At 46.2% G+C, this 26,332-nt stretch overlaps 1 protein-coding gene across 1 annotated transcript in view; it reads right to left on the reverse strand.

Moving 5' to 3' along the window:
* LOC116979600 (urea transporter 2-like) overlaps positions 1-26,332 on the reverse strand; it is a 117,299-nt gene that overhangs the window by 9,984 nt on the left and 80,983 nt on the right. Inside the window, exon 7 of the mRNA XM_033031192.1 lies at positions 3,956-4,005. Coding sequence (XP_032887083.1) covers positions 3,956-4,005 — 50 coding nt within the window. The remainder of the gene's footprint in view (positions 1-3,955; positions 4,006-26,332) is intronic.

The following is a 26,332-nucleotide window of genomic DNA, read 5'->3' on the forward strand; positions in this document are numbered from 1 at the left end:
TGTTTACATTAGCACCTAGGTTATTTACAAAATATAACAACCAGCCACACAATGGCAATGGCTTCTTTGGATGACATACTAATTGTGCGGAAACTTAGGACGGGCTGAACAAACGGTAACAGCCACTTAACAATTATTTGGAAACTAGGATTCATTATCCATCCAATTAAATCAAAATTAAAGCCTTCAAACTAAAGGGATTATTTGGGGTTCACCATTAACTCAGTTCCTCATGTCAGTAACTTTGCCAACAGAGGTTACAACCTTAATAGAGGCATACAGCAAAATCATTGACATGAGGATAAACCATCAATCAGACTGGTAACAAGAATATTGGCAACATATGGTTTCCAGCCACATAATTCAGACCCTTACATTATAAAGATTTACAGAGGGCCAAAATATGAGCTCTTAAAATTAATGGTTATCATTTCGATAGAATGATGAAGCCATACAGAAGCCATATTGGAACTAAATGGTGGAAAGATAACATTGGGCATTGCTCCAATCCTATCATTGTCAGCAACCAGTCTATGGTCCTACATATGGATGCTATGCACTAGGATGGTGTGTTACCAATTCCATCTCCAGCTGTGGAGGAAGATGGAATACACAGGAGCATCATTATTACTAACACGGCATAACTACCTGGAAATGTTGGGTGTTTTTCATAGCCTAAAGTCATGTTGCTCTGGAATATATTAAACAGGTTATTAGATTATAAATTAACAACACTACTGTGGTAGCACATATCAACCACATGGGTGAAAGGGAATTTACATCATGTAACAATCTGGCCAACACAATTTGGCAACCTCATCAGGGGGGGGGTATTAAGGGAAATACTACGAGACTCTGCGTCTGGTGTTTTAATAGTACCCGACTGACCTACCCAACCATGGTTCTCGATTGTACTGGGAATGAGATTAGAACCATGCAGCACCATCCAAAACAGACGATGAAGTATGGGGAAAACCACCCGTGCCATGAACATATAAATCGCTTAAATCATAGAGTCTGAAAGCGCCGCTATTACATCTGGGGCTGACGGCCAGAGCAATGGACATGATCACAGCGGGCCACAGACAATCAACCTAAAGACAATGTCTAAAATACATGAACTAATGGGAGATATGTTGCAACCATAATACATCATCCAGCCTGTTTGGAAGCTTTGTTAACCTACAGGGGCTTAGTATTAGTGACATCAACTGTGCCAGAAGTGGCCCATCTACTTACCTATGGCAAGAGAACGGAATAACAGCTTATGAGGGACACTTTTTATGGGAATTCCCCAAAGACCAGGTATTCCCAAATATGGGACATCAGCATCGTCTTAACGTTGTTAAAGAACTGGGCTCCAGCCACAGCGCTGTCATTACAGCTTTTGACATTTTACAAAACTGTCATGCTGATGGCTTAGGTCACGGCACTAAGGACTCAGTCCCTACCAAATTAAGGCTGGATAACTTGACCAGTTCACCTGGCAACTTACACTTCTATATTCAGGAATTAGGGAACTAAAGAGACAGGGGTCAGCAGGCCTTAAAATAACATTTTTAGAGCCTACCCTACAGATGATTGACTGTGTTGTGAGACATCTACAAATATACATGGAACAAACCAAGACCATCAGTGGCACAGAAGAGGAACTTCTCATCAACGACAGACAGCCTCATTAAAGAATAACAGGCCAGGCCAGCTAAATGGCTAACATAGTATTGACAAAAGTTGGTGTAAACACTAACTGGGTTAAAATCTCACTCCACCAGGCTGCAGCAACGTCGGCAGCATTTAAATTGGAGGTTCCTATGGATAAAATCCTCAGGACTGCAGGATGGCCATCGGAAAGAACATTCTAAAGATTATAACTAACCAGTAATGGAAACTGGAATTTTTCAGAAACATTGTTAAGTTTCTGTATCATAATTTACCCCAAAAAACAGGGGCTATCAATTATTATTAACTTTATGGTTATTTATATATATCATATTGATGTTTAATATGTTATCACTATTCTCCCCAAAACCAAGGCAGACGTGATGATGGACTCGTTCCACGGCTTGAATCACAGAGCTTTGAAATCTTCATGTAGTCACTCACGTGACTCCGAAGTAAAATAGTAAGATTAAACGAGAACTTACCAGTTCGAAGTTTGATCTGTATTTTATGAGGAGTAACGTTGAGGGAATACATGCTCTCCGCTCCCACCCTTGATCATAAACACAACTGGTATCTTTTCTCTAATCTTACTATGCTTAAGTCATTACAGGTATCTGTGATTCACTCCGCTGCTTTGAAGAATGACACGCATGCGTACTGGCGGGTTCTTCATGTATTCCCTCAACGTTACTCCTCATAAAATACAGATCAAACTTCGAACTGGTAAGTTCTCGTTTAATCTTACTATTATGTGGTAACTAATGGTAATGTCTGAGAAACATTTTTTATAATTGGAGCATAATGCCCCTGCTCTTGTCTTCAGTGTCCCAGCTAATGAAGGCTAGTATACCATTTGCCTTCTGAACCATGTTAACTACCTTCACTGCCAGCTTCAAAGATCTTTCTGGACATGGTAGCAGGGTAGGAAGCATCCAAAGAAATCCCATGAGAATGGCCGGGAATCCCCGTGAGAAAAGAGATGAACAGAAGGTGGCAGCAGACACCCGCACAAAGATTCAATTTTACCAGTCATCGCCATACATTGTTTTCTCCCTAAATCTCACAAAATAAGCTGTTTACTTTTCAAAGTACAAAATTCATACCTAGTCACAACAAATGAATAATTATATATTTTTAATTCCTATACTTCAATATTAATTTTGCATCAGAAGATCCATGATTTTTCCTTTCACTGATAAAACAGAACTAGTAAAATAATGCTCATTTTTCTTGAAGATATATTATGGTGCACATTGTCTTGGGTTTTAGTGGACAGTAACTCATATTATCTGATAATTGGGGTCAACATATATTTAACCTGCTCCAACACATACTCCGAAATAATTCTCAATACTGGTGGCCCAAATTAAGCTTTTCACTGTTCCTTGGTACACGTGACAATAATAAACCTAAACCATAACTTAAGGGGCTGTCCCACTTGGGCGACCTAATTGGCGAGTTTAGATGAGTTTGAAAAAATGACATGTTGAAGATCCCCTTCGACTATGTTGAAGATCAGCTTCGACTAGTTACGACTAGCTACAACTAACTTCGGGAAAATTGGACACCGAATAGTGGAGAGTGAAGACAACCTCCTTCGATCTCCTTCGACCTCCCTTCGACCTCCCTTCGACTATGATGAAGACTATCTACGACTCCCTTCGACTATGGTGAAGACAATCTACGACTCGCTTCGACTATGATGAAGACTATCTACGACTCCCTTCGACTATGATGAAGACTATCTACGACTCCCTTCGACTACCTTAGACTACCCTTGATTATCTACGACCAACATGCCGACCTACAATGACCTACTACGACTAAACCTACGAGTAAAAAAAAGTATCGATTTTTTCCATGACAACCTTTTTTTATTTGCGGGCATTTTTTAACATATTGAAAAAAACTCCGCGACCTAGCTGAGGCCTTGAGTATGCGGAAACCACTCTTGAGCATGAAGGAGAGTTACGAAGACCTCCTACGACCTCATGTCGACCATGCTGTGAGTGTGACTCGAGGGCAAACTCGCCAGAACTCGCGGATTAGGTCGCCCAAGTGGGACAGGCCCTTTACCAAGAGATTCTTTATAGCCCTTTCCAGATTGTCTGCTGCGTTTCCTTTAAGCTTCGGAAACATCTTGCATTATTCTGAGTTTATGAAAGCCACTACATAAATGCAAGTTGGCTCTTTGAATAACTAAACCTGTGAATTTAGTTAATGATATTTATCCATGGGTTGAGTTTTAAAGGGGAATGCATAAAAATTGTAATAATTGAGGATGATCACTTACCACAGACATTATATTCACGAGTGCTTCTCCTAAGTAAGCGCAGAAAATTGCTTTTGGGAAAGATAGTTTAGAAAATATTAGAAAGATGAATTAGTTTTATTTCATAACACATACTTGTCTAGTCTTAAGATTGAAATGTTTTACAGTTTATTTGAGATGTAGAATAAAAAGAATAGGTTTTTAAAGTGTGGAAGCAGAATGTATATTGTAATACAGGATATGTATATACAGAATGTATATTATATTGTACTGTCTGAAGAAGGGTTTTGGCCCAAAAAGTTGCCTATTTCTTTAGCTCCATAGATGCTGCTGCACCCACTGAGTTTCTCCAGCATTTTTGTGTACCTTCGATTTTCCAGCATCTGCAGTTCCTTCTTAAACAAACAGTATATTGTAACATGGTTAAATCTGTGATAATGCGGGAACAGTTGATGGTTAAGTAAAATTCGTGTTGTGGTGTCAGGTGGAAAAAATACCCTAAGTAATATTGAGAAATGTATTTGAAGGACATGAAGACAGAAATAGGGACTGCCATTGGGTTAAATAACCAGCAGAGCTAGGCAACGACAGTCTGACAGGGGAGGAATAGTCTGTACATTGAGAAGATTTTTAATGAGCAAGTTTGTGAGGTGTGTCATGTACATATTAGAGATGAGACTATCAGAGAAATTAGTACCCTTAGGAATGAGTGTTTCAACAGTAAAGTATAAGTATAGTATTTTGGGGATTGAAGGTGAGTCCAGAATCAGATGTGGGGTAGAAACATGGTCCTGTTTGAAGAGAGTACAAAGATGTGCAGTCTGATCTAATTGAAACGCAAATGATTCCAGGGAACATTGATAGTGTCGATGCGGGGTGACTGTTTCCCCCAACTGTGGGGTTCAGAGCAAGGAACCCAGTTACCTGAACTACACTTCCTCCCACCCTGCCTCTTGCATAGACGCTATCCCTTATACTCAGTTTTTCTGTTTCCACTGCATCTGTTCCCAAGATGAGACTTTCCATTCTAAGATGTGCGAGTTGTCCTCTTTCCTTAGTAAACATGGTTTCCCCCCTGCTGTCATATATGGATCCCTCACCCACATCTCCTTTCTGTCCCAAAGTCCTGCTTTCAATCGACTGATCCACTTCTACCCCACCGGACGCCTCCCTCCGTCACCTTCAATATGATCCCACCATCAGTCACATCTTCCCATCCACACCCCTCTCTGCCTTCCACAGAGAGCAACCAGCTATGCCTGCCTTCCTCGGCAACTCCTTGGTTCACTCATACCTTCCCACCTAAACTACCTAATTCCCAGGTATTTTCCGCTTCAACTGCAGGAGATGTAACACCTATCCCTATATCTCCTCACTCACCTCCATCCAGGCACCCAGGCAGCACTTCCAGGTGAGACAGAACTTTAAATGCACTTTCACTAACCTCATCTACTGCATCTAGTATTCTCAATGTGGTCTCCAGTACATCAGCAAGACTAAGCTTAGACTTGGTGATTGTGTTGTCGAACACTTATGCCTGGTCTACCATGGCCTACTGGACCTCGTGGCTGCTAACCAATTTAACTCTGCTTCCTATTCCCACACTGAGCTTTCTGACCTGGACCTCCTCCATCTCCAGGAACAGCACCTCATACTCTGCTTGGGTATCTTACAACCTATTTCTCCACATCCTTCCCCTTCCCACCTATATTCTTTTCCCTAGTTTCACAATTCGCTACTTTTGTCTTTTACCTCTGTAATTTCATCTCTGACCTTTGTCCAACCATCTGCCTATCAACCCCCCCCCTCCCCCCCACCTGCATCCACGTATTGTCTTAAGAAGGGTCTCGACCCAAAACGTCACCCATCTCTTCTGTCCAGAGAAGCTGCCTGTCTCGCTGAGTTACTCCAGCTTTTTGTGTCTATCTACGGTTTAAACCAGCATCTGCAGTTTCTTCCTACACACGCCAATATTACTTGCCAGACTTTGTCCTGCCCCTCTACTCTTCCAGCTTTCTTCCCCCTTCCCCCTCCCACCTCCCACAATCAGTCTGAAGGGGGGTCCTGACAAAAAACAGTCCCGACCCGCTGTGTTACTCCAGCATTTTTGCCTGCCCTGACCTAAGACATCACCTATCCACGTTCTCCAGAGATGCTGCCTGATGTGCTGTTACTTCAGAACTTTGTGTCTTTTTTTGTAAACCAGCATCTGCAGTTCCTTGTTTCTTCATGATCGGTACATTGGTGACTCACTCAGCCTGAGGTAAGGTCACTGGTGTGCACCAAATTGTTCTTGTAAGACTAATAACAGTTGTCTGCCAATTGGAAAATTATATGTTTATTCTTCTGCTGCTTAATCTCCTTTAAGCAATTACGAATGTATTATCACAAACATTGTGCATTGTGCATTGTTTTTGCAACCACCTTTTAATGTGGTTCATTCAGCATTTTATGAAATGCCTACTGAAAATCTAAAGCATTTAAATGCTTTGAGAAATTAAATTAGATTTTTCAATTGCCGTTTTGGTTTTATAAAATCATGTTTGCAGCAGTTAGTCACATTGTGTGCTCAATTATCATTTTAATAATGGACCGACACTTTCCAGACAACAGAAATCAAACTAACTAGCCTGTTCTACCTCTCTTTCATATATCACTTTTGAAACACTTTTACAGTAAAAAATCACTTGCTTCCACTCCATTTCTGTGAAGTATGTGATGGTTTATAGGCATTATATGGGACTGACAGAATTTGCTGCAAATAGTATGGAAGGCAGGTTGTATATATCTATATTACTAAAACTCTGTTCTTGACCGGTTTTGGCGATTTGTGCAGTGATTTCCGAGAGAATGCCGCCACCTACGGCCGTCATTTTTGGCCACCTCGCTCAGAGCCCCCCTCCGCCGCATGTGTGCCGAGGATTTTTCCCGTCGATTAAATATGACAGAGATATTAATGATTTTACAAAATTCCCCATTCTCTCTGCTGCTCCTGCTGGTGGGATGGGGGAGAGACTATAAAACCAGGAAGTGGTGTGCCCCAATCAGTCTCTGCAACATGGAGGTCTGAGCTCCGAATGACTGAACAAATGTCTACACAACTGTGAGTAAGTACCCTTAATTTGGTTTGAAAATGAAAATATGGTTATGGTTAGTTTGAAGGAAAAAAGCACTGCCTGCAAATGGTTGTTTGGGGGGTTTGGGTTCTCTCTCTCTCCCCCCCACTCTCGCTCCTCTCTCCCCCCCCCTCCCCCCTCTCCCCCATCTCTCCTCTCCCCCTCTCCTCCATCTCTCCTCTCCCCCCCCTCTCCTCCTCTCCCCACCCTCTCCTCCCTCTCCTCTCTCCCCCATCTCTCTCTCCCCCATCTCTCTCTCTCTCCCCCTCTCCTCTCTCCCCCCTCTCCTCTCTCCCCCCTCTCTCTCCCCTCTCCCCCTCTCCTCTCTCCCCCCTCTCTCCCCCCACCCTCTCTCTCCTCTCCCCCCCCTCTCCTCTCCCCCCCCCTCTCCTCCCCCCCCCTCTCCTCTCCTCCCCCCCTCCTCCCCCCCTCTCCCCACCCCCTCTCCCTTCCCCCCCTCTCCCCTTCCCCCCCTCTCCTCTTCCCCCCCTCTCCTCTCCCCCCCCTCTCCTCTTCCCCCCCTCTCCTCTTCCCCCCCTCTCCCCTTCCCCCCTCTCCTCTTCCCCCCCTCTCCTCTCCCCCCCCTCTCCTCTTACCCCCCTCTCCTCTCCCCCCTCTCCTCTTCCCCACCTCTCCTCTCCCCCCCCTCTCCTCTCCCCCCCCTCTCCTCTTCCCCCCCCCCTCTCCTCCCCACCCCTCTCCTCTTCCCCCCCTCTCCCCTCCCCCCCCTCCCCTCCCCCCCATCCCCTCCCCCACCCTCCCTCCCCTAAACCCCCTCCCCTCCACACCCCCTCCCCTCTTCCCTCCACCCTCCCCCTCCCTCCCCCTCCCTGCTCCCCACCTCTCCCCCCTCTCAGCACCCCCTCTCTCTCCCCCTCACTCTCACCCTCTCTCTCTCCTCCCCTCTCTCTCTGTCTCTGCCCCTTCTCTCTCTGCCCTCACCCTCTACCCCCGCCCCCCCCCCCCCCCCCCCCCCCCTCTAGGTGTGACTGCAAGTTGGGGGCTATGCGTCAGTAGATAGGGTGGTTATGGGGTAAAAGGAGAAAATTAATAATATTAATATAATATCAAGGGGGGTAATTAGCGTGGTTGCGGGGGTGAGGGGGGGACAGTTAGTGTGTGTGACGCTGCATGCCGCCTCCTCCCCCACAACCGCACGTTGGGGGAACAGACCCAACGGGTCTGCACTTGGTCTAGTATACAATATATCTACATCTCTGCGGCCATCACTAGAATGTAGGCCAATAAATTCCCATATAACTTTTTTTTTTTGCAAGGCATGACTTGGTCTTGTCACAAGACCTCTTGTCAACACCTTAATCCAGGCATTGGATTTGTTAGATTATGTCACCAGCCCCGCGAGAGGCGTGAAAAATAATTATATTCTCCATGCCAAGCGACGACTGTTAAATTGAACACAACCCTATCCTCTCTTATTTCTCTATTCAGCCTGACCACAAAACAAAATAGCAACACAGGTGTTGAAACAATAAAATCATGGTTAAAAGTCTCAATGAACTCTTATGGATATCTTTCCTGACAATATGGTAACCTCCAACTAATGGAATGTTTACAAGGTTTTGAGTTCCTTGAAGTCCACCATGATTAGCAACTGTGAGTAAACTCTTGGCTACTTTACCAGAAAACAGTACAAATTATTTAGTGGCAATGACCAGCAGAACAAAGAGCTAATTAGTTGGAAATGCAATGCATGATTTCATTCCTTAGCCTTACTCAAATTACTGTATGATCTTGATATTTGTCTTTAGATTTAGAAATTTCCCCTCGGTTGAAACTCCATCCACACTTCTAAGCAGCGCATTTGGAAAGCAGTGACAGGATCGGTCAAAGTCTGCATGGATTTATGAAGGGGAAATCATGCCTGACTGATCCTCTGAACTTTTTTGAGGATGCAACAAGTAGAATAGATAAGGAAGAGCCAGTGGATTGGGTGTATCTGGACTTTCAAAAAGCATTTGACAAGGTCCCACACAAGAGATTAGTGTGCAAAATTAGAGCACATGGTATTGGGGGTAGGGTATTGAGATGGACAGAGAACCGGTTGACAGACAGGATGCAAAGAGTAGGAATTAACGGGTCCTTTTCAGAAAGGCAGGCAGTGACTAGTGGGTGAGCAAGGCTCGGTGCTGTGACCTCAGTTATTTACAAAATATATTAACGATTTAGACGAGGGAATAAAATGTGACATGTCCAAGTTTGCAAATGACACAAAGCTGGATGGCAGTGCGAGGCTGCAGGGTGACTTGGATAGGTTGGGTGAGTGGGCAGATGCATGGCATATGCAGTATAATGTGGATAAATGTGAGGTTATCCACTTTGGTGGCAAAATCAGGAAGGCAGATTATTATCTGGTGTCAGATTAGGAAAGTCATAGTAGGTCATAATAGGCCGGTGACCTTAACACCTTTAGTTGGTAAATTACTGGAGAGTATTCTAATGGATAGGATATACAGGCATTTGGATGGGCAAGGGCTGATTAGGGATGGTCAGCATGGTTTTGCACGTGAGAGGTCGTGTCGCACAAATCTGATTGTTTTTTTGAAGACGTGACGAAAAAGTTTGATGAGGGCAGAGCTGTACATGTTGTGTACATTGACTTCAGTAAGGTGTTCGACAAGGTTCCGCATGGTAGGCTGCTCTGAAAGGTTAGATCACATGGGATCCAAAGAGTGATAGCTGAATGGATAGCAAATTGGCTCCATGGAAGGAAGCAGAGGGTAATGGTGGAAGGTTGCTTCTCGGATTGGATGCCTGCGAATAATGGTGTGCCTCAGGGTTCAGTGCTGAGTCCATTACTGTTGGTCATCTACATCAATGATTTGGATGAGAACATATAGGGCAAGATTAGCAATTTTGCTGATGATATAAAAGTTGGTGGTTTTGCAGATGGTGAAGATGGTTGTGAATGATTGCAGCAGGATCTGGATCGGTTGGCCAGGTCGGCAGAGGAATGGTTGATGGAATTTAATACAGAGAAGTGTGAGGTGTTGCATTTTGGGATGTCGAACAATGGCAGCACCTACACAGTAAATAGTAGGCCTCTGGGTGGTGTTGTAGAGCAAAGGGATCTAGGAATACAGGTGCATGGTTCCTTGAAGGTTAAGTCACAGGTAATAAGGTGGTCAAAAAGGCTTTGGCCTTCATCAGTCAGAGTATTGAGCATAGACGTTGGGAGGTTATGTGCAGTAGTATAGGACGTTGGTGAGTGTATTTAAATTATTGTGTTCGGTTCTGGACACCATGTTAAAGGAAAGATATTAGAGTTAGAGTTTCCTTTATTGTCATTCAAACAATAGTTTGAATGAAATTGCATATCTTGCAGTCATGAGAAAAAAAAGTAACAGAACACACAATGAACACAGTTTAACACAAACATCCATCACAGTAAATCTCCAGGCACCTCCTCACTGTGATGGAAGGCAAAAAGTCTTAAAGTCAAGCTTGAAAGGGTTAAGAAAAGATTTCCAAGGGTGTTGCCATGATTAGAGAGTATGAGCTGTAGGGAGAGGTTGAGGAGGCTGGGTCTCTATTCCATGGAGTGCAGGAGGATGGGGGGAAATCTTATAGAGGTATACAAAATCATGCGAGGAATAGATCGGGTAGATGCACAGAGTATTTTGCCCAGAGTAGGAGAATCGAGGACCAGAGGACTTAGGTTCAAGGTGAAGGGGAAAAGATTTAATAGGAATCCGAGGGGTAATTTTTTCACACAAAGGGTGGTGGGTGTATGGAACAAGCTGCCAGAGGAGGTTGTTGAGGCTGGGACTATCCCATCATTTAAGAAACAGTTAGATAGGTACATGGATAGGACGGGTTTGGAGGGAAATGGACCAAGCCCAGATAAGTGGGACTAGTGTTGCTGGGACACTGTTGGCTGGTGTGGGCGAGTTGGGCCGAAGGGCCTGTTTCCACACTCTATCACTCTATGACTCAATGATTATGACTAGCAATAAATGTGGGCCCAGCACAATATTCACATCCAGTGATTTAATAAAGACAAAAAGGATGAGTAGAACTTTATTCACTGTTGTTGCCTGTGTGGCGGTCCCTGGGGGTTAGGCCACTCCTTGGGTCATCCCCCTCGGCTCTTGAGGGACAGGGACGATTGTCTGCCCACGGGGTTTCCCAAGTCCTGCTCGGGGCTGTTCTGTGAGTTTGCGATGATTCATTAAACTGAACCTGCCAGGCGTCTGGCCTTTTCCTGACCGCATCCAGGCCACTACAACTGGTGACCCTGATGTTCATCACGCATCGTGATGGAAAACAACGCCGTTGCGCTGAAGCTCCCGACTTTGTGGACCGAAGAGCCAGATATCTGGTTCCAGCTGGAAGAGGCACAGTTTGCTCTGCGAGTGGTGATGGTAGATGAAACTAAGTACTTTTACGTGGTCAGCGCTCTTGACCAGGCGACTGTGAGGCGGGTTAAACCTTACCTCAGCGCCCCCCGTTAACTAACAAATGTACGGGCCTTAAGGATCTGCTTATCAGGAGATTTGGCCTTAGCGAGTCTGAGCGGGCAGCTCGGATTCTCCGAATGGACGGCCTAGGTGACTGCAGGCCGTCGGTGCTCCTGGAGGACTTGCTCGCCCTTATGTGCGACCACCAGCCCTGTTTTTTATTTAAATTTGCTTACCTGCAACAGCTCCCGCCTGACATCCGCCTGTAGCTCACCACCGATTCCTTTGCTAACACGCAGGCGCTGGCCGAGCGCGCAGACCAGCTGTGGATGTCCCGTCAGCGGGACCTGGAAGCGCTGGTCATCCTTCCCACGGCGTTGGGAGGTGCGGAGCAGTTCGGGGCCGCTATCGAACGTGTCTCCGCTGCCCCCGGTCGATCTCTGCGTCGTTATCTGGCCGCCATCAGGCATTCCAGCGCAGGCACGTCTCTCCAGCATGGCCCATCGGCAGTTCCATCCGATGCTAGCAAAGGTTGCTATGGTTCAGCCCAGCCAACTTCACCTGCTATTCCACCAGATGCCAGCAGAGGGGGTTGGTGCTATTATCACCGCCGCTGGAGAGCTGCAGCCAGGCAATGTCGCCCGCCCTGTGCGTTCCCGGGAAAGGTAGAGGTCGGTCGTCAATGATTCCTTCGATGGCCGGCCATTATCATCGCGTCTTCGCCTGGGATCGCCGCACCGGGGGTCAGTTCCTCATCGACACAGGGGCGGAGGTGAGTGTGCTGTCTCCCTCCATCGCTGACATCCGTGAAGGCAAACGTGGCCCCCTCCTCACCGCGGCGAACGAGAGTGCTATTCGCAACTACGGAGTTCGCACCATCTCCCTCAACTTTGGCCACAGCTGCTTTTCGTGGGAGTTTGTCACCGCCGACGTTTCCCAGCCGCTGCTGGGCGCCGACTTCCTTCGAGCCCATTCAGTCCTCGTTGATGTCAAGCGGCGGTGCCTGGTGTACTCCGTCATGCTGGAGCCGGTCTTCTTCTGTGTTGGTGATCTGGTTGCACGCCCTGATGGCCCCCTGTCGTTCGTGGATGCAACTTTCGCGCACATCCTGGCGGATTTTCCGGACATCCTCGAATACCACTTCCGCTCCTCTGCCCCCAAACATGGGGTGGTGCACCATATTCTCACTACTGGCCTGCCCGTGCATGCCTGGGCGCGTCGTCTCGCGCCGGACAAGCTCCGTCTAGCTCTGGAGGAGTTTCGCCTGATGGAGGCGATGGGCATCGTGCGCCCCTCCGATAGCCTATGGGCGTCACCGTACCAAGATGGACTTTGTCCGAGGGTACAACCAGATTCCGGTCCACCCCGACGATATCCCTAAGACAACCATTGAATTTTTGCGGATGCCGTTTGGATTGAACGCCATGCAGGCCTTCCAGCGGCTTACGGACTGTGTGTGCCATGGCCTGGCCGTTGTATTTGTGTACTTGGACGACATACTCATGGCCAGCCGCTCATGGCAGGAGCACTGCATTCACCTCCATCAGCTGAGTCAGCACCTCAGTGATTATGGATTGGCTATCAACTCGTCCAAGTGCCGTTTTGGGGTGACGGCCATCGAATTCCTTGGCCACCGCTTAACTCCACAAGTGGTGGTGCCTCTGCTGGCCAGGGTGGATGCTGTCCGCTGGTTCCCCCGTCCGACCACAGTTAAGGGCCTCCAGGAATTCGTGGGGATGGTAGCGTTTTATCACCGCTTCTTGCTCGCGCCGGCCGCAATTATGCGCCCGCTTTTCCACCTGATCGCTGGTCATCGCAAGGAGGTTGAGTGGTCCGACGAAGCAGTAGCGGCGTTAGAGAGTCCTAAGGAGGCCCTGGCTGGGACCATGATGTTCGTCCATCCACGAGAGGATGCCAGACCACCCTCATAGTGGACGCTTCTGAGGTGGTGGTTGGGCGTGTGTTGGAGCAGCTCGTTGATGGATGCTGGCGGCCACTCGCCTTCATCAGCAGGCACCTCAGTGGTGCTCAGCGGCGTTACAGCACTTTCGACCATGAGGTCCTTGCCCTGTACCTCGCCGTACGCCACTTTCGCTACTTCCTGGATGGGAGGCCTTTTACTGCATTTACGGATCACAAGCAGCTAACTTTCGCATTTGCCAAGGCTTCAGACCCGTGGTCTGCCCGGCAGCAGAGTCAGTTGGCGTACATGTCCGAGTACACCTGCTCCATCCGTTTCGTCGAGGGCAAGTATAACAGGGTGGTCGGAACTGTGGTGGGCCATGGAACGCCTCCGGGGGGTTCGCCTACACCACACGATGGCGTATCATCTGCAGGCGAACGGACTGGTGGAGCGGTTTCACCACCAACTCAAGGATGCCACAGGCAAGGAAATCATTAACATGTCAACTTAACCCCAAAGGAACACAAAGAGCTGGAGTAACTCAGCATGTCAGGCAGCATCACCGGAGAACATGGATAGGTGACGTTTCAGGTCAGAACCCTTCTTCAGCCTGATTGTGGAAAAGAAAGCTGAAAGAGAGGAGGGCCAGAACAACAGCCTCCTCTTGAATGTAACTAAAACTAAGGAGCTGATTGTAGGTATGTTACAAAACTTACCTTCTGCGGTGCTGCAGTTCTGTCACTGCCCGTGTGGCGACATTGGCGCCTTTGAGAGGGGGGCGGAATTAATATGCCGTTTTTTCCCAGCCTGTTCAAATCGATTTTTGTCAGGCTGTTTAGCTGCTGAAGAATAATCGCTCCGACATCGGTTTTATTACATTTTTTTTAAACTACACTGAATATTTTAATAGCAGGAGTAATTTAAAAATCAACTTCTAATGCCGTCAACACTGACAACGGGGACGGATTTCATGTACGGGACAGGTAAAGGAAAGCCGTTTATTCTACATATAAACGTGCTTCTTAGGATGCCTTTAATCAAAATTTTACGTTGCGAAAAGGTGACTTAGGACCCATACAAACCGGCAGTATTTTTCCTGCCGCTATGGGGTTTAAATTCACCGCAACCGCAACGTTCCAAACGATCGCGTTCCACAAAATCCCACTCGCAAAATGATTTAAATGGCCATTAATTTACGGGAATCGAACACTAAATTCCTTCCATTTGGCCTATAAATTCATGACAATGAGATTTAAAAATCATGTTATATTGTGAATTCTTGTGTGAATGTTATTTGGACACTTAAGCTATTTAAAAATGTTCTTAAGAAATTGATAGATGTTTAGTTCTAGTAATTGAATTTTGTAATTTGCTACAATTAGGTAACTAACTACTTATATGCTTTAATTTCAGGTCATCCAAGTAAGATTGTTTCATATTTGTTTCAGAATGCTTCAATCTATAATAACTAAAAATTTCATTCAGTTCTCTTAATTTTTAAGAAAGTTATGGGCTTTTGACTGTCCTTGATCACAGCTTTTGAGTTAAGTCAATGGAAAAGCAATAGGGAACAAGATGCTAATTTCCGAGTATGAAAATGGCCATAACATTTTTAATACTGAAGATATGAAAGTGAATGAGGTGTCAAATTAAACTTCTTTTTATGCTTTATCTGATGGGATAAATTGCAGACTTGTTTTTTAAATCTCAACATTTTGTAACATTGCTACTGATTGTGGACTTTAGAAGGGCACAACAACCGAGGACGTACACGCCACTGGGGATAAATGGGACTACTGTGGATAGGGTGAGCAGCTTTGAATACCTGGGAGTCCAAATCACTGAGGATCTGACATGGACAACACACTGCCGCACTGGTGAGAAAGGCAAGGCATCGCCTTTCCCACCTTAGGAAGCTAAGGAAATTCAGAGTCTCTCTGAGGATCCTTCAATCCTTCTACTCTGGTGCAGTAGAAAGTATCCTGACTGGAAACAACTCGATCTGGGTTTGGCAACAGTTCTGCCCAGGACAGGAAGGCTCTACAGAGAGTAGCGCATTGGACCGAATGCACCAGGGGAAATGCACTCCCCCCCTCCCCCCACCCCCCCCCCCCTTGCAGGACCTATACACCAGGAGGTGCAGATCCAGAGCTAGCAAGATCATGAAGGACACCTATCACCCCAGCAACGGACTGTTCCAGCTGCTGCGGTCAGGCAAGCGCCTCCGCTGTCACGCTGCGAAAGCAGAGAGTATGAGACAAAGTTTCTTCCCACTGGCCATCAGGTCTGTAAACTCTGATCTCACCCGGGCATAATTACTGTTGTGTCTTTATTTAAAAAATGTAAATACTGTTTCTGTTCTGTTGTTCTGTTGTTTTTGCACAATCCCGCAGGCATTGCCACTTTCATTTCACTGTACATCTTGTATGCGTATGTGACAAATAAACTTGACTTGACTTGACTTGTACAACTGCAGTAGGACCACCTTGCTCCTAAACTCAAATCCTCTCGCTATGAAGCCCAACATGCCATTAGCTTTCTTCACTGCCTGCTGTACCTACATTCTTACTTTCAGTGACTGATGTACAAGCACACCCAGGTCTCGTTGCACCTTCCCTTCTTCTCTGACACCATTCAGATAATAATCTGCCTTCCTGTTGTTACTAAAATGGATAACCTCACATTTATCCACATTATACTGCATCTGCCACACTTCTGCCCACTCACCCAACCTATCTAAGTCACCATGCAGCCTCATGGCATCCTCCTCTCTGCTTACACAGGCCCGTACGAAGCTTTTCAAAAAGGGGGGTGGCATGACAGGATTACAAAAAACTTAATGTGAAATAATGTGCGCGCTGCGCACATCACGAGCGCGAAGCATGAAGTCCCTCGATGCCAGGGGTTTTAGATGCTTTCTGATGCATTCTGAGCCTTATTTTGGAGCATTTTTGCATCAAATTTATGACCAATATTTCAGAAATTAACAGGAATCTGAGAGGTAGCTTTTTCACACAAAGGGTGCTGGGTGTATGTAACGAGCTGCCAGAAGAGGTAGTTAAGGCTGGGACTATCCTAATGTTTAAGAGACATTTGGACACGTATATGGATAGGACAGATTTAGATGGATATGGGCCAAACGCGTGTGAGTGGGACTAGTTTAGATGGGACATGTTGGTCGGTGTGGGCAAGTTGGGCTGAAGGGCCTGTTTCCACACTGCACCATTCTATGACTAAACAGTGAAGAAGGAAAATGCATGTAGATAAGTAGAGCAGATTTGAAAGAGGAGTGAAATGTAAAGGCAGAGAGAGGTTTATGGGTGGAAAGGAACATAGGAAAGGAGGGGGGAGAGTGGGCTTGGGCAGATGGGTAAAGGGAAAATAGTCACAAAGTGCTGGAGTAACTTAGTGGGTCAGGAAGCATCTGCGGACAATATGAATAGGCGACGTTTCACAGAGTGCTGGAGTAACTCAGTGAGTCAGGCAGCATCTCTGGAGAAAAGGTATAGATTATATTTCGGGTCAAGACCGTTCTTCAGTAATATTCATGATGTGACATGCATAGACATTCCTGAATGTTACCCATACCATCGTGAGCTACTTTGTTACTGTGCTTGCCCTCTCCTATAATGTCTCTGCTGCCTTGGGTGATGCAGGATAGGACACAAGCTTTGTGAAGCTGTTGCCGTCTGTCCCAGCCTGGTAAAAACCTGGATGGAGTGGATTTGGAGAGGATGTTTCTACTAGTGGGAGAGTCTAGGACCAGTGGCCACAGCCTCAGAATTAAAAGACATTCCTTTAGGAAGGAGATGAGCAGGAATTTCTTAAGTCAGAGGGTGGTGAACTGTGGAATTCATTGCCCCAGACAGCTGTGGAGCTCAAGTCAATGGACATTTTTCAGGAGGAGATTGATAGATTCTTGATTGATACGGGTGTCGGAGGTAATGGGGAGAAGGCAGGAGAATGGGTTTGAGAGGGAAAGATAGAGTCATAGAGTGATACAGTGTGAAAACAGGCCCTTCGGCCCAGCATGTCTCATCTGCACTAGTCCCACCTGCCCACGTTTGATCCATATCCCTCCGAATCCATGTACCTGTCTAACTGTTTCTTAAATGTTGTGATAGTCCCTGCCTCAACTCCTCTGGCAGCTTGTTCCATACACCTACCACCCTTTGTCTGAAAAACATACCCCTCTGATTCCTATTAAATCTTTTACCCTTCACCTTAAACATATGTCCTCTGCTCCTCGATTCACTTACTCTGGGCAAAAGACTCAACCATATCTATCCAAATCATGATTTTATACACCTCTATTAGATAATCCCTCATCCTCCTGTGCTCCATGAAATAGAGTCCCAGCCTACTCAACCTCTCCCTATAGCTCTGGCTCTCTAGTCCTGGCAACATCCTCGTAAATCTTCACTGTACCCTTTCCAGTTTGATGACATCTTTCCTATAACATGGTGCCCAGAACAGAATACAATACTCTGAATGCGGCCTCACCAACTTCTTATGCAACTGCAACATGACCTCCCAACTTCTATACTCAGCCTGATCCGCTGAGTTACTCCAGCACTCTGTGAAACGTCATAGAACAGGGCAAGATTAGCAAATTTGCTGATGATACAGAAGTGAGTGGTTTTGCAGATAGTGAAGATGGTTGTGAAAGATTGCAGCAGGATCTGGATCAATTAGCCAGGTGGGCAGAGTGATGGTTGCATGGTTCCTTGAAGGTCGTGTCGCAGGTATATCAGGTGGTCAAAAAGTATTTTGGCACTTTGGCCTTCATCAGTCAGAGTATTGAGTATAGAAGTTGGGAGATCTTTCCCTCTCAAACCCATTCTCCTGCCTTCTCCCCATTACCTCTGACAGCCGTATCAATCAAGAATCTATCAATCTCCTCCCAGTGGGAGTGGCGGGGATGGCGTGGGCCCAGCGGGGGTCAGTGGGGGTGGCGTGGGCCCAGCAGGGGTCAGTGGGGGTGGCGTGGACCCAGCGGGGGTCAGTGGGGGTGGCGTGGGCCCAGCGGGGGACAGCGGGGGTGGCGTGGGCCCAGTGGGGGTCAGCGGGGGTGGCGTGGGCCCAGCGGGGGTCAGCAGGGGTGGCGTGGGCCCAGCGGGGGTGGCGTGGGTCCAGCGGGGGTCAGTGGGGGTGTCGTGGGCCCAGCGGGGGCAGCGGGGGGTGGCGTGGGCCCAGCGGGGGTGGCCTGGGCCCAGCGGGGGTGGCGTGGGTCCAGCAGGGGTGGCGTGGGCCCAGCGGGGGTGGCGTGGGTCCAGCAGGGGTGGCTTGGGCCCAGTGGGGGTGGCGTGGGCCCAGCGGGGGAGGCGAGGTGGCGTGGGCCCACGCCACCCCCACACCACCCCCGCGGGGGTCAGCTGGAGATGGCTTGGGCCCCGGCGGAGGGGGGAGGCGAGGGGAGCGGGCCCTGCTGCAGCGGTGTCTGGTGTTGGGGTTACAGCTGCAGTGTTCAGTTCAGCCACTCCCGCCCGGCGACGGGAGAACGGAGAACTGGCCGTTTCCAAAGTGGAAACGCTGAATTTTCCCCCCGATTTTTTTTCCCCCCCTTACTCTGGGTGGGGTGGGGGTGGAAAGGGGGGTGCGGTCGCACCCAAAGCACCCCCCCTTCGGACGGCCATGTCACCCAGCTTTGTGTCATCCACAAATTTAGAGATTTTACATTTAATTCCCTCGTCTAAATTGTTAATATATATTGTAAACAACTGGGGTCCCAGCACCGAACCTTGCGGCACCCCACTAGTCACTGCCTGCCATTCTAAAAAGGACCCGTTATTTCCTACTCTTTGCTTCCTGTCTGCCAACCAGTTCTCTATCCATGTCAATGCCCTACCCCCAATAGCATATGCTCTCATTTTGCACACTAATCTCTTGTGTGAGACCTTGTCAAAGGCTTTTTGAAAGTCCAGATACACCACATCCACTGGTCCTCCCTTATCCATTCTATTTGTTACGTCCTCAAAAATTTCCCCTTCATAAATCCGTGCTGACTTTGGCCAATCACTACTTTCCAAATGCGCTGCTATAACATCTTTAATAATCGACTCCAGCATCTTCCCCACTACCGATGTAAGGCTAACTGTTCAATAATTCCCCATTTTCTCTCTCACTCCTTTCTTAAAAGGTGGAGTTACATTTGTTACCTTCCAGCCCACAGGAACTGATCCAGAGTCGAGAGAACATTGGAAAATGATCACCAATGCATCCACGATTTCTGGGGCCACCTCCTTGAGTACACTAGGATGCAGACCATCAGGTCCTGGGGATTTATCTGCCTACAGTCCCAACACTTTACCTAATACCATTTCCTGACTAATATGGATTCCCTTCAGTTCCTCCCTCCCACTAGCAGTAACAACTCGCTAGCTGAGGAGCTCAATCATTTTTTCGCCCGGTTTGAGCTGAATGAGGCAGAGCCTGCACCTGCAGCCGCACCCAGCACTGACAACCCGCCACTCGCTGTGAGTACGGAGGACGTCAGAAGAACACTCCGCAGGGTCAACCCCAGGAAGGCTGCTGGACCAGATGGCATCCCAGGGAGAGTATTGCGGGACTGTGCAGACCAGTTAGCGGAGGTTTTTAGCAAAATCTTTAACCTCTCTCTGTTAACGTGCACTGTCCCTAAATGCTTTAAGACTGCTACCATCGTGCCTGTACCCAAAAAAACATTCATTAAGAGCTTGAATGACTATAGACCTGTTGCTCTCACTTCGACCGTGATGAAATGTTTTGAACGGCTGGTCCTGGCCCATATTAAGTCCTCACTCCCACCCACCCTGGATCAGCATCAATTTGCGTATAGAGCAAATAGGTCAACGGAAGATGCCATCAACACAGCTCTACATTCTGCACTGACACATCTGGAGCGTCCTGGCTCATATGTGAGGATGTTATTTGTAGATTTTAGTTCTGCATTTAATTCAATCATCCCCAGCAGAATGGTGGACAAACTGTCTGATCTGGGTGTTAATGCAAACACATGCGGATGGATTAAGGACTTTCTAACAGATCGCCCACAGACTGTCAGGATGGGGTCCAATTACTCCCCAGTCCTGACGCTCAGCACAGGAGCGCCACAAGGTTGTGTGCTGAGTCCCCATTTTGTACACAATATACACTTATGACTGTATACCAACACACAGTACAAACAGGATCATTAAGTTTGCGGACGACACGACTGTGGTGGGACTGATAAACAACAACGACGAGTCTGCCTACAGGGATGAAGTCCAAAAACTGACTGTCTGGTGTACCAAAAACAACCTGCTACTCAATCCATCAAAGATAAAAGAGCTGGTCGTTGACTTCAGGAGGAAGAGGAGAGAGGAACCTGCTCCCTTATACTTCAAAGGAGACATGGTGGAGAGAGTCACTGGCTTTAAGTTCCTGGGAATAAACATCTCCCAGGACCTCAAATGGCAAATGAACACCGTCACTCTCGTGAAGAAGTCACATCAGCGGCTGTATTTCCTGAGGTCTCTGCGGAGAGCAAACGTCTCACAGCCGCTGCTGTTGTCCTTCTACCGATGCGCCGTATCCTCTCCTATGGAATCCTGGTGTGGTTTGCTAGCTGTACTGTGGCTGAGAGGAGGGCGCTGCAGGGAATTATAAAAACTGCGCAGAACATTACAAACGCCCAACTGCCCTCCTTGGATGACATATATAGGGCCCGATGCTTGCGCCGGGCCACAAATATCAAGCAGGACACATCCCACCCTGCCAACCACCTTTTTACTCTGCTACCCTCTGGGAGGCGATTCAGGACTCTGTAGACTAAAAAATAGTTTCTACCCATGTGCGATAAAAGAGCTAAATTCCAACAGAGAATGCTGGGGAAGCAAAATGTAATTCCAAGAAATGCCGCCAAATTCTTTTAAATTCTTTTAAATTCTTTTAAAATACCTATTTATTTTTTACTAATAAGTGTACATATGTGTTAATGGTTGTCGTGTTTGTATTTTTTAAACCGGAGGAGATGTAATGGAATTTCGTTGCACAGTATTGTGCAATGACAATAAATGTATTCATTCATTCATTCATTCATTCATTCATTCATTCATTCATTCATTCATTCATTCATTAAATCCTTGGTTCCCTAGTATTTCCGGGAGATTGTTTGTGTTTTTCTCTGTGACGACAGAACCAAAGTAATCGTTTAACTGTTCTGCCATTTCCTTGTTTCCCATTATAAATTAATCTGTCTCTGATTGTAAGGGACCTACATTCGTCTTCACTAATCTTTTCCTTTTTATATACCTAAAGAAACTTTTACAGTCAGTTTTTATATTCCCCGCAAACTTTCTTTCATGCTCTTTTTTCCACCTCTTAATTATCTCCTCTGTCCTCATCTGTTGAGTAAATTTCTCCCAGTCCTCTAATTTTCCACTTCTTCTGGCCAATTTATATGCCTCTTCCTTGTATTTACCACTATCATTGACTTCCCTCGTTAGCCACGGTTGAGCCGCCTTCCCAGTTTTATTTTTTGGCCAGATATGGATGAATAATTTCTGGCGTTCATCCATGCCATCTTTAAATCCACTGCATCTCCACTGTCAACACTTTAAGTATAATTTGCCAGTCTATCCTAGCCTATTCCCGTCTCTTACCTACAAAGTCTCCTTAATTCAAGTTCAGGACCCTCGTCTCGGAATTAACTGTGTCACTCTCCATCGTAATTCAGAATTCCACCATATTATAGTCACTGTTGCCCACTGGGCCTTGCACAAAAAGATCAATAACTAATCCTTCCTCATTACACAATACCCTATCTAGGATGGCCTGCCCTCTGGTCAGTTCCTCTACATATTGGTTTAAAAACCCATCCCGTATACATTCCCGTACCGATTCTACAGCATCCAAGCTAAAGTCTCTCTTTACTATTGTATTAATTTCCTCTTTAACCAGCAATACCACCTCATCTCCTCTTCCTTTCTGTCTATGCTTCTGAATATTGAATATGCCTGCATGTTTAGCTCCCAGCCTTGGTCACTCACACGGTGAGGTTACAGGCGAGGTTTTTTTTGATAGGCAGAAAATAGGACAAAGGCTAGAGATGAAAAGATAAACGTTGAGAGATAAAGATAGAAGAGTCGCAAATTGTGAAGACAATTAGGAAGGAATGTAGGTGGAAGGAAGGAGAGGTGAAATGGGTACATCCAGGTGGGGCATAGGGAAAGAGGAGGGGGGAAAGGGTATGTAGTTGTCTATAATTGGAGAATGCAATGTTCATATCATTGGGTTGCAAGCTACGCTAGCAGAATATGGGGTGCTGTTCTTCCAGTTTGAGTGTTGCCTCACTGGCAATTGAGAGAAAGGTCAGTATGGGAATGGGAAGAAGAGTTAAAGTGGTTAGCAACCAGGAGATCCAGTAGGTCTTGTTGGACTGAGCGCAATTGTTCAGCGAGATGGTTGCCGAACCCTAAAGGGTAACTAGGAATATAACTAGGAATAGAATAGAAGGGCTGCAAGGAATAGAAACCCAGCCTACTAAACTTCTCCATATAGCTCACATCCTCTAGTCCTGAAAACATCCTTGTAAATATTTTCTGAACCCTTTCAAGCTTGACAATATCTTTCCTATACCATGGTGTGCAGAACTGAACACAATATTCTAAATGCAGTTTCACCAACGATTTATACAACTGCAACATGACCTCCCAACTTCTATACTCAATACTCTGACTGATGAAGGCCAAAGTCATTCCTAATTGAACATTCTTTAATTCAGAGGCTATGACGTCTAGTCCTAGACTCTTCCACTAGGGGAAACACCCTCACCACATCCACTCAATCCAAGCCTTTCACTATTCTGTATATTTCATTCTTCTAAACTCCACCGAGTACAGGCCCAGTGCCGACAAACGCTCAGCATAGGTTAATCTACTAATTCCTGGGATCATTCTTGTAAACCTACTCTGGACCCTCTCCAGAGCCAGCACATCCGTCCTCAGATTTGGTGCACAAAATTGCTCACAATATTCCAAATGCGGACTTACCAGCGCCTTATAGAGCTTCAGCATCACATCCCTGTTTTTGTATACAAGCCCTCTTGAAATAAATATGAGCCTTGAGTTTGCTTTCTTTACTGCCGATTTGACTTGTAGATTAACATTTTAGGAATCCTGCACCAGCACTTCCAAGTCCCTTTGCACCTCCGATTTTTGGATTCTCTCCCCATTTAGAAAATAGTCTAATAGCTCTCCGAGATCTTCGGTTTCGTTCCACACTCCAAAGATGTACAGATTTGTTGGTTAATTGGCTGGGTATAAATGTAAAATTGGCCCTCGTGTGTTTAGGATAGTGTTAATGTGAGGGACCATTGGTTGGTGGGGACTTGGTCTGCTGAAGAGCCTGTTTCAGTGCTGTATCGCTAAATTAAACAAAACTAAACAATTACAGTAAATTGCAGCAAGTTCATGCTTGGCTGTCCAAAATCAGAAGGCAGCTGGGATAATAGCATCAGACAGCAAGTTCTGATCTTTGGCTCTTGTGTGCGAATCTTGAAATCCTAATAGCGAGGGAGGTTAATTCTGGCAGGTCAATGTGAACTGCTGGCAGTTTCTACTAAGTTTTAGCTTAACATTTCTCTGTTATCCTCCTTCAGTTCTCCCTCTCTCTCTTTCTGCCTAGCTGCATCATATCCTCATCACACTCATTCAGCTCTCTATATCAAGTCTCTATTTACATTAAACATCTCTCAACTCTGTAACATTTTCCCTCTCAACCCCATTTTCCTGCTTTCTCCTCAGAATTCTCTTTCAGAATCTCTCTGAAAACCCAGCAGATTCTGAGTGATTTCAACATTCTCATTCTCTGTTTTCATATGCTTGCCAACATCAGACAGCTCTCTCTAGTTCTTGCGATATGTATTTGAACCCAGGTCACTGGCGCTATGAAGCAGCAATGCTACATGCTGCACAACTGTGTGACTCATATTCAACACTTATACTCTAACAATCTTTTTCAGCTCCCACTCTCCATTAGCATACATATGGGAAATGAGTATCCTGGATGTGAAAAATACATGGGAGATCAGAGGAGGATGCATCAACATTGACCATATAAGCAATTGGAAAACACATGCTTAAAGAAATGTAATGTCCAGATATATAATGTAATGGGGCTATATCAGCATTACATAGAAACATAGAAAATAGGTGCAGGAGTAGGCCATTCGGCCCTTCGAGCCTGCACCGCCATTCAATATGATCATGGCTGATCATCCAACTCAGTATCCTGTACCTGCCTTCTCTCCATACCCCCTGATCCCCTTAGCCACAAGGGCCACATCTAACTCCCTCTTAAATATAGCCAATGAACTGGCCTCAACTACTTTCTGTGGCAGAGAATTCCACAGATTCACGGATGAAATTTTTTTTTCTCATCTCGGTCCTAAAAGACTTAAACTGTGACCCCTTGTTCGGGACATCCCCAACATCGGGAACAATCTTCTTGCATCTAGCCTGTCCAACCCCTTAAGAATTTTGTAAGTTTCTATAAGATCCCCCCTCAATCTTCTAAATTCTAGCGAGTACAAGCCAAGTCTATCCAGTCTTTCTTCACATGAAAGTCCTGCCAACCCAGGAATCAGTCTGGTGAACCTTCTCTGTACTCCCTCTAATCTGTCTTTCCTCAGATTAGTAGACCAAAACTGTACGCAATACTCCAGGTGTGGTCTCACCAAGGCCCTGTACAACTGCAGTAGAACCTCCCTGCTCCTATACTCAAATCCTCTTGCTATGAATGCTAACATACCATTCGCTTTCTTCACTGCCTGCTGCACCTGCATGCCTACTTTCAATGACTGGTGTACCATGACATCCAGGTCTCGTTGCATCTCCCCTTTTCCTAATCGGCCACCATTCAGATAATAGTCTACTTTCCTGTTCTTGCCACCAAAGTGGATAACCTCACATTTATCCACATTATACTGCATCTGCCATGCGTTTTCCCACTCACCCAACCTATCCAAGTAACCTTGCAGCCTCCTAGCATCCTCCTCACAGCTAACACTGCCCCCCAGCTTCGTGTCATCCACAAACTTGGAGATGTTGCATTTATTTCCCTCTTCCAAATCATTAATATATATTGTAAATAGCTGGGGTCCCAGCACTGAGCCTTGCGGTACCCCACTAGTCACTGCCTGCCATTGTGAAAAGGAACCGTTTACTCCTACTCTTTGCTTCCTGTCTGCCAGCCAGTTCTCTATCCACATCAATACTGAACCCCCAATACCGTGTGCTTTAAGTTTGCATACCAACCTCTTATGTGGGACCTTGTTGAAAGCCTTCTGAAAGTCCAAATATAACACATCCACTGGTTCTCCCTTATCCACTCTACTAGTTACATCCTCGAAAAAGTCTATAAGGTTTGTCAGACATGATTTACCTTTCATAAATCCATGCTGACTTTGTCCAATGATTTCACCACTTTTCAAATGTGCTGCTATCCCATCTTTAATAACTGACTAGCATTTTCCCCACTACCGATGTTAGACTACCTGGTCTGTAATTCCCCGTTTTCTCTCTCCCTCCCTTTTTAAAAAGTGGGGTTACATTAGCTACCCTCCAATCTTCAGGAACTACTCCAGAATCTAAAGAGTTTTTAAAAATTATCACTAATGCATCCACTATTTCTGGGGCTACTTCCTTAAGCACTCTGGGATGCAGCCTATCTGGCCCTGGGGATTTATCGGCCTTTAATCCATTCAATTTACCCAACACCACTTCCCGACTAACCTGGATTTCACTTAGTTCCTCCATCTCATTTGACCCCCGATCCCCTGCTATTTCCGGCAGATTATTTATGTCTTCCTTAGTGAAGACAGAACCAAAGTAGTTATTCAATTGGTCTGCCATTTCCTTGTTCCCCATGATCAATTCACCAGTATCTGACTGCAACGGACCTACATTTGTTTTAACTAATCTTTTTCTCTTCACATATCTAT

Source organism: Amblyraja radiata, chromosome 1 (genome assembly GCF_010909765.2).
Source record: "Amblyraja radiata isolate CabotCenter1 chromosome 1, sAmbRad1.1.pri, whole genome shotgun sequence".
Lineage (NCBI taxonomy): Eukaryota > Metazoa > Chordata > Chondrichthyes > Rajiformes > Rajidae > Amblyraja > Amblyraja radiata.